The sequence below is a fragment of the Rhinopithecus bieti genome, unplaced genomic scaffold (assembly GCF_001698545.2).
Source record: "Rhinopithecus bieti isolate Rb0 unplaced genomic scaffold, ASM169854v2 scaffold_35856, whole genome shotgun sequence".
NCBI classification, from domain to species: domain Eukaryota; kingdom Metazoa; phylum Chordata; class Mammalia; order Primates; family Cercopithecidae; genus Rhinopithecus; species Rhinopithecus bieti.
In genome coordinates, this window is record NW_016815820.1 from 2,474,603 (window position 1) to 2,483,847 (window position 9,245).

General features: G+C 47.9%; 1 protein-coding gene across 2 annotated transcripts; it reads right to left on the minus strand.

Annotated features, from left to right (window-relative positions):
* Positions 1-3,714: 3,714 nt before the first annotated feature.
* On the minus strand, positions 3,715-6,637 carry ATP5MC1 (ATP synthase membrane subunit c locus 1). Of its 2 annotated transcripts, none has more exons than XM_017854056.1 (5): positions 6,567-6,637; positions 5,954-6,001; positions 4,979-5,053; positions 4,124-4,302; positions 3,715-3,929 (listed from the first exon to the last, which is right to left on the minus strand). In XM_017854056.1, the coding sequence occupies exons 2-5, from the start codon at positions 5,990-5,992 to the stop codon at positions 3,815-3,817; spliced, it is 408 nt and encodes a 135-aa protein (XP_017709545.1). In that variant the 5' UTR covers positions 5,993-6,001; positions 6,567-6,637; the 3' UTR covers positions 3,715-3,814. The 2 variants fall into 2 exon arrangements, with proteins under 2 accessions (XP_017709545.1, XP_017709544.1); XM_017854055.1 differs by having other exon boundaries at positions 6,498-6,616.
* Between the last annotated feature and the right edge of the window lie 2,608 nt (positions 6,638-9,245).

Here is a 9,245-nt window from a genome sequence, read left to right on the forward strand (position 1 = left end):
TTTTTTTGAGACGGAGTCTTGCTCTGTTGTCCAGGCTGGAATGCAGTGGCACAGTCTTGGCTCACTGCAACCTCCACCTCCCAGGTTCAAGAAATTCTCTGCCTCAACCTCCCAAGTAGCTGAGATTACAGGCGTCTACCACCGCTCCCGGCTAATTTTTTGTGTTTTTAGTAGAGATGGGATTTCACCATGTTGGCCAGGTTGGTCTTGAACTCCTGACCTCAGGATCCATCCGTCTCAGCCTCCCAAAGTGCTGGGATTATAGGCGTGAACCACCGTGCCTGGCCTGCCACAGGTCAACGTCTGAAGGTGGTAGGCCTTAGAGCCATAGGGGTGGCACGACTTGTGTGTCTTATTGCAATGCTTGCCAAGCGATGATATTCCCTTCATCTTGCTTCTGCAGCCGAGACCAAAGAGCACTAAATTCTTACCATCCTCTTGGCAAAAACTGGATTCCCGGAATTTCGCAGGAAAGATAGGGCAACCACCTTCCCTGGAGGCTGCTTCTTGATTGCCACTGGAGGTGGTAGGAAATGAGCTGGTAGGAAGCCAGCTGTGCCATTCTGTTTGTGTAACAGCATTACCAGTTAATCCATTGCTCCCTTGGTGAAACATCGGTCACCAGTTCAACCTCAGTTCCATTTCCTCTTTGGCCATGAGATTCCTGGGCTCTGCTTCAGATTGTCACTGGCTTGCTGTGGGCAACCTTGAGGGAGTTTCTTAAGGTGAAAAGGCTGAGGAGATGCAGCAGATTGTGGTAGACCAGTAGCTCTCAACTGGGCATGGTTTTGCCCCCCAGTCAGGGGGCATTTGTCAATATTCTGACATTGGCAATTTGTCACAACTTGGGTGGGGATGTCAGTTGCTGCTGGCATTGAACAGGTAGAGGTTAGGGATGCTGCTAAACATACACTACACAAGGGAGTCCCCTCCACGACAATGAATTATCTGGCCCCAAATATGCCGAGGTTAATAAGTCCTGGGGTGGAAAGGTCTTGATTGTATAAGTGTCAGACAGATTGGGATTCGAATCATTGGCATGCTGTATGACCTTGGGCAAGTCACCACACTTGCGCAAACCTCAGATGAGTCAGCATAAAGCTAAAAACACAAGTTCTGGAGTTGGAATCCCAGCTTTAGTAACCAGCTCTGGTTTAGTGGAATTTAGGCAGAATGCTTTACCTCTCTGAGCCTCTTCATTTGCTTGCTTATCTGTAAACTGACTTATTCTGTAGGGATGTTGGAAGTTAATCATGGAAAGTGCTTAGCATTGTGCACGACACACAGGTGCTCAAATGTTAGCCCATGTTATTACAACTCACCAGCCTCCTTTTTCCTCTGGTAACTTCTATAGCACAGGGTTCATGTACCCACATATACAATGATGTAGGGCATGGTGTACTTATTTCTACTCTGTTGGTGCCCCAAACTCCTTGAGGGCAAAGACGTTAGGATTAGATTTGCTTCCCCTAAGGTCCCTAGGAAGATATTTAAATACCTACATGACTGTCTTTAAATTGCATGTCAATGGAATCCAAATTTTTTTTTTTTTTTTTTTTTGAGATGGAGTCTCGCTCTGTCGCCCAGGCTGGAGTGCAGTGGCGCGATCTCGGCTCACTGCAAGCTCTGCCTCCAGGGTCCACAGCATTCTCCTGCCTCAGCCTCCCAAGTAGCTGGGACTACAGGCGCCCGCCACCACGCCCGGCTACTTTTGCATTTTTAGTAGAGACGAGGTTTCACCATGTTAGCCAGGATGGTCTCGATCTCCTGACCTCATGATCCACCCGCCTCGGCCTCCCAAAGTGCTGGGATTACAGGCGTTAGCCACCGCGCCTGGCCTGTATGTTTTAACTCTTTGCTAGTTGCCTTTCAGTTAGAAAGTGTTCTTAACACCAATTAGGTATTTTCTTGGTTTCACTATTTCACATTTTGCAGTTGAGGTATAAGGTTTTCATAGAATGGATCCCACTTTTAAGTTACTACTCCCTTTGAAGCCATCCAATTTGAGACAGACCACGTTCCCAGCTTCTTTGCATGAGTTCTCTGTCCATGGCTTTCTCCTGCAAGGACTTAGAGAAGCAGCAACTGTTGATATGTCAACTTAGCTAATTTTACATGGGTTATCAGTCCCACTTTAGCCAAGAGGGGCAAGACTGGTGGGCATAGACTTTAAGAACTCAAGGAAAATGCTGGACGAAGCTCTCAATGGAATTCATTCATTGGCATACACCCCCAAATCATCTTTTTTTTGAGACGGAGTTTTGCTCTTGTTGACCAGGCTGGAGTGCAATGGCGTGATCTCAGCCCACCACAACCTCCACCTCCTGGGTTCAAGTGATTCTCCTGCCTCAGCCTCCCGAGTAGCTGGGATTATAGGCATGCACCACCATGCCCGGCCAATTTTGTATTTGTAGTAGAGACCGGGGTTTCTCCATGTTGTTCAGGCTGGTCTCGAACTCCTGACCTTAGGTGATCCGCCTGCCTCGGCCTCCCAAAGTGCTGGGATTACAGGCATGAGCCACCGTGCCTGGGTCCAAATAGTCTTTTATCCCTAGCAAAACTAAGATGATAAATTCTCCAAGAACTAGGATCGTGTACTTTATCTGCTTTAAGAACATTTAGATACTCTGAGAAAGGCTAATTGATAGTGAAAATGAAACCTACAAATGGGGCTAAACACAGGCAGATAGAAGCCTACCTCTACCTTTCACCTGCTATACAACTTCGCTGGGACCAAGTTTCCCTTTCTGCGCCACCTTAATTGTTGTGTGACTGGAATGAAAATAGATGGGACCAAAAAAAAAAAAAAAAAAAAAAAAAAAGAAAACACTGCAGTTAAGGTTTAAGCTGGCCTGAGGGGAGAAATCCCCAATCTGCCATTTACCACCTCTGTGATACTAGATAAGTTATTTTGCTTCCCCAAACCCTGGGTCTGTCATTTGCAAAACAGTTTTAAAGTTGTGCTTATAACTCTTAGGGTTGTGGAGATAATGAATGTAAAATGCTTGGTGCAAATTAAGCCCTTCAAATTATTAATTTTTAATGATTTATTAACCTATTAATATACAGTATATTAACCTATTAATATAATTGCCTATTAATATACAGTTGTGTGTTAATATACAGTTGTGAATATATCTATTAACATACAGTTGTTACAGTTATCCTTTGGTATCTGTGGAAGATTGGCTCCAGGACCCCAGTGGATACCAAAATCCCCAGATGCTCAAGTGCCTTATATAAAATGGTGTAGTATTTGCATATAACCTATGCACATCCTCCCATCTACTTTAAATCATCTCTAGATTACTTATAATACCTAACACAAGGTAAATGCTATATAAATAATTGCTATACTGTATTGTTTAGGGAATAATGACAAGAAAAAAGTCTGTACATGTGCAGTACAGACACAACCATTCACTTTTTTTCCTGAAGATTTTCTGCCTACTGTTAGTTGAATCCACAAATATGGAACCCATGGATACAGAGGGCCAACTATACTAAATCTGAAGGGAAAAGGCAAGAATCTCATTACTCAGACAAACCCACATTCCTCATGAACATATGAGAACCCTCTGTGTTCTTACACTCATGGCGGTGCTCCTTCTCAGCCCAGAGGAGTTCCCAATCACCAATGGTTGACCAAATTCCCTCTCCTCACCCTCTACCAAGGCCCTCCTGAAGGTCAAAGGACAGAGGCACAGACAGGGGTTTAGAGAAACATTGTGTTTAATGGTAAAGCTTAGTACACCCCAGCACCAGGAATGGCGTGGAGTTGCAGCGGCAACAGGCAGGTGACCCCCACGGAGCCTCACATGGCGAAGAGGATGAGGAAGGCGACCATCAAACAGAAGAGCCCCATGGCCTCAGACAGGGCAAAGCCCAGGATGGCATAGGAGAAGAGCTGCTGCTTGAGAGATGGGTTCCTGCCAGGGACACAGATAATTGCCAGTTGAGGGAGAGGAAGGGGTGAGGGGAGGGGAGGACGTAGGAGGGTGAGGTGAATGGGGAGTGGAGTGTTACTCCTGGGAGAGGGCCTAGCCTGCACAGATCCTGGGGATTTGGATGGACAAGCAGAGGAGACCAACCTGGTAAGTTTAAGTGAGCCATCCAAACTTACCTGGCATAGCCAATGATCAAGCTGCCAAACACCGTTCCAATGCCAGCCCCTGAACCAGCCACACCAACTGTGGCTGCCCCAGCACCAATAAACTTGGCTGCTGTGTCAATGTCCCGGGAGACAACACTGGTCTGGAACTCCCGTCTGGCCACCTGGAGTGGGAAGCTGCTGCAGGAAGGCTAGAAAGAGAAGCAAGGCAGGCAAGATAGCAGAGAGATAGTATGGCATAAGGACAGGTGGCTGACTCTACCTCCCTCACCCCATCCACCTGAGCTCTGAAACTGTTGGCAAGCTGCCTGGTAAATGCAGAATACTCTGATTGCAGAGTATGCTGGGAATTAGTCTTTGGGTCTGTTGTCAGACAGGACTAGGGAAATTTCATGGGTTAGGCAGACCTCACAGGGCTCACCCTTGGGGACTTAGAACTATTAAAGCACACAGATTCTCCAACTCTCCTCCCACTTTGGTCTAAAGACAACCTGAAGGACCCCTGTCTGGGGACATTCCTTGATTTTTAAAAAATTAATGAATGAATGGGTTTTTTTGAGTCAGGGTCTTGCTCTGTCACCCAGTCTGGAGTGCAGTGGCACAGTCACAGCAGTCTCAACCTCTGGGATTAAGCAGTCCTTTCATCTCAGCCCTGGAGTAGCTGGAACTACAGCCACATGCCACCACACGTGGCTAATTTTTATATTTTTTTGTAGAGATGGGGTCTCATTGTGTTGCCCAGGCTGGTCTTGAACTACTGGGCTCAAGTGATCCTCTCACCTCAGCCTCTCAAAGAGCTGGGATTACAGGTGTGAGCCACCACCCTGGGCCTTGGGAACATTCCTAAGAGGGCTATTCCTCCCTTACCTGTTTAGATGAATTCACTGGGCTATTCAGGAAGGAGGCAGACACAGGCCTGATTAGACCCCTGGTACAGCGGATCTGTAAAATCAGAAAGCCACATCCTACCAAATCAGTCAAGGAAAAAAAACCCTAATTGCTGAGCTGTCAAAAATGACTACCGATTTCACGAACAGAATAAGTTCAATGTATTTCAAGGTCAATTTATTCCAGTTTCTATCAGGCCTGCCCCAGAGACAGCTGTCTTGATAGCTTGATGTAGTCAGCAGTGGCAACCTTCACCATTCAAAACCATCCCAAAGTTCACTCCTTTGGGCACAGCCTTAATCGGTTTTCCAGAATGGAACAAGAACCCACACTAATACCAAAGCAGGTACAGGAAAGGTTTATACCCAGATCACCAAGTAATCAGATGGGGGAAATTTTATTCTGCTAAAATACACTCACAGCTACATACCCTAAATGGAGTGGGCCAATCAGCCCTGGAAACCGACTGGAATAGCCATCCAGGAGAGCCATCTGTAACATGGCGTTTTGAAATACTTTTAGTGAAGTGTTCTCAAACTTGGCTGCACGGTGGAATCATCTGGAGAAGTCTAAAAGATACAGATGCCTGGGTTCCACCCCCATTCCCAAACTCTGATGCAAATGGTGTCCAAGGTGCAGCCTAGGCATCAGGATTTTTAAAAGCTCCCTGCATGATTCTAACATGCAGCCACTGTTGAAAACCACTGTTTTAGTGGGCTGTCTCTATGGCCAAGCCAGACTGGGGATAAAAATCAAATCCAGACTCTCTGACCACATTCCAAAGCCAAGACAGCTTGGTTCGCAGGCCCAGAAGTTACCTTCATCACATCCTACAGCCACCTCAAAGAGCCTACATCATCAGGACGCCAAGTTCCCCTGGGTTCATTCATTAAACACTGATGGCGCCCACACCATACACCTGGTACTACAGAGCACCGCGGCGCGGCAGCTTACCAGAGCTGGAGAAATGAGTAATGCCCCGGTAGTCTGCATTTTTTCAGTCTGCAGAGGGGAAAAGAAAGTAATAATTATCCCATTGAGAGCCTGGTTGTTTGCTTATAGTGACGACCTTTGGTCGTCCCCTTCACCCCCGCCCGTCCTCCCTAGACCACTCTCTTCCTTGCACCGTGCCTCAGCTGAGGAGGGCATTAGAGGTCAGAGGGACAGAGCAGCGGGTCTTCAAGGGAAAGTCATGGAGATCGGAAGTCAAGGAAAGGGGCCCAAGCCCCAGGAGGGAAATGTTACGAAAGGGAATGGTCTCCCAGGAAGACTGGAGGCGGACACTGGGCAGGTGTTGCGCACGGTCCTGCCCATCTTACACAGCAGTCGTCGACCCGCCCCAGCCGAGGGAGTCAATCGTTCATTACCGTTGGTAACTAACATTCATTGATCAGGCCATATCTAGATTGCCATCGCCTCTCCCAGCTCTGGGGGGAAATACCCCTCCCCACTGCCCAGCCCACAACCCTGCCTATGCTGGCTCCCGGTCCCAAGTCACCTGCACTCCTACTGCCCTGCAACCCCTGCTCGGCCACTGCGCTCGCCCGGCTCAAGGTGACAGACTCACCTCCCAGCTCTAGCCCTTGGTCTCAGCTCTCAGCTTCCCCCACCCACGTGTCCTGGACCTCCTCCATTCTCATTGGCCGTAATATCCCCGCGTCCCCATTGGTTTGCGTCATCGATTCCTCCACTGTTATTGGCTTTCCGCAGCTGCTTCCTCTCCCTCCACAGGAGCTTCGTGGCAATTCCCGCCTCCATGAGGATAGAGGCGGGGCTTTACTGCGAGATCTAGATTACGATTGGCTGATCCCTGAAACGCTCGACCATAGAGTTGGCGGGACTCAGAGGTTCCCTAACCTCACGCACAAGATGGCGACCAAGGTGGACGCTGAAGAAAAAGGCGTGGAAGAGAGGACCGGACGGGTGACGCAGTCAGACACATGACTTTGGCCCCTAGCCTTCATTCGGGCGCTTGGGCCACGGGGCGCGTTGCATTTTGGGATTTGTAGTTGTGCTGGGAGGCCGCCCCAAGGACAGCTGAGATCCCGCGAGACTTTCGAGGCCTGGAGAGTCGACGCCTTTGCGGTAATTCCCACCGTGGAGGTTTGTGGAAAGTCCGCTTTCGCCATGGAGAGGAAAGGCCTGCTGGAAAGTCCCGAAGCGGTGAGCGCAGTTTTGTGAGCCTCAGCCGGTGTTCAGCAGTCATGGACTAGCATCCAGATGGCTTTCTAAAAAATTTGTTGGGCCGGGCGCGGTGGCTCACGCCTGTAATCCCAGCACTTTGGGAGGCCGAGGCAGGCGGATCACCTGAGGTCAGGAGTTCGATACCAGCCTGACCAACATGGTGAAACCTCTTCTCTACTAAGAATACAAAAGTTAGCCGGGCATGGTGGCGCGTGCCTGTAATCCCAGCTACTCGGGAGGCTGAGGCAGGAGAATCTCTTGAACCCAGGAGGCCGAGGTTTCAGTGAGCCGAGATCGCGCCACTGCACTCCAGCCTGGACGACAGAGCAAGATTCCGTCTCGGGGGGAAAAACAAACAAACAAAAAATTGTTTATTTTGTAAAAACAACACTGAAAGGATGAAATAATATCCCTATAGAAAAACGAGCAAAGGATAGGAACAGGCAATTCACTAAGGAAGAAATATGAATTTCAGGAACGAATGTCAGCCTTCCTAATCAAAGAAATATAAGTTTAAATGCACCACTTAGTACTGCTCAAAACAGCAGAGTTCTTTTTATTAATGTAAGCCACACTCTCTCCTATATTGCTGGTGAAAGGGTGAATTAGAAAACCTTCCTTGAAAGCAGTTTGGCAATATTTATTTTTATTCGAAGGCTATGAATGGGCCATCCTCTTTGACCCAGTAATTCTTGAGTAATTGAGAGCCTTTAAGCTCTCCATCCACTTTCATCTAGTAATATCACTTCTAGAAATTTATTTTGAAGAATCAGAAATGCAGATTCTTTTAAAAAGATGTGCATTTGCAGTTTGTCGAAATTGGAAACAAGTAAATGTTCCACTGACAGTAAAAGGTGAAATAAGTTATGATATTTTCACTTAATGAAATAAGCAGAAAGAAAACAGGAAATAAAATCATATATATATATTTTGAGACGGAATCTCGCTCTGTCGCCAGGCTGGAGTGCAGCGGCATGATCTCGGCTCACTGCAAGCTCCGCCTCCCGGGTTCACGCCATTCTCCTGCTTCAGCCTCCCCAGTAGCTGGGACTACAGGCGCCCGCCACTTCGCCCGGCTAGTTTTGTATTTTAGTAGAGATGGGGTTTCACCGTGTTAGCCAGGATGGTCTTGATCTCCTGACCTCGTGATCCGCCCGTCTCGGCCTCCCAAAGTGCTGGGATTACAGGCTTGAGCCACCGCGCCCGGCCCAAAGTATACGTTCTTAATGATTCTGTAAAACTGAGGAACCTACGAAATAGGATTAATACTACCTACTACCTTGCAGAAACATGAAATAAAATAGATGCCAGGCACAGGCTGGTGTTCGGTGAATATTCCCTCTCTGTTATTACTCTAGAACAAGTTATATTTTTATGTGGATCATTCCTGATTCAGTCTACGTGTATTAATTTTTTTTTTTTTTTTTGAGACAGAGTTTTGCTCTTGTTGCCCAGGCTGGAGTCCAGTGGCGTGATCTCAGCTCACTGTAACCTGTGCTTCCCGGGTTCAAGCGATTCTCCTGCCTCAGCTTCCCGAGTAACTGGGATTTTTTAGAGATGGGGTCTTGCTATGTTGCCCAGGCTGGAGTGCAGTGGCTATTCACAGGCAAGAACGTAGGGCACTACAGCTTCAAACTCCTGGGCCCAAGGGATCCTCCTGCCTCAGCCTCCTAAGTAGCTGTAATTACAGGTGTGCACCATTGTGCCCAGCTGAATTACGATTTTTTTTGAAAAACAATTTAATCTGAGGCCAGGCGCGGTGGCTCATGCCTGTAATCCCAGCACTTTGGGAGGCTGAGGAGGGTGGATCACCTGAGGTCAGGAGTTCAAGACCAGCCTGACCAACATAGAGAAACCCCGTTTCTACTAAAATTACATAGTCGGGCATGGTGGCACATGCCTGTAATCCCAGCTACTCGGGAGGCTAAGGCAGGAGAATTGCTTGAATCCAGGAGGCGGAGGTTGTGGTGAGCTGAGATCGCGCCATTGCACTCCAGCTTGGGCAACAAGCACAAAACTCCGTCTCAAAAAAAAAAAAAAAATTAATCTGAGTACCAACATG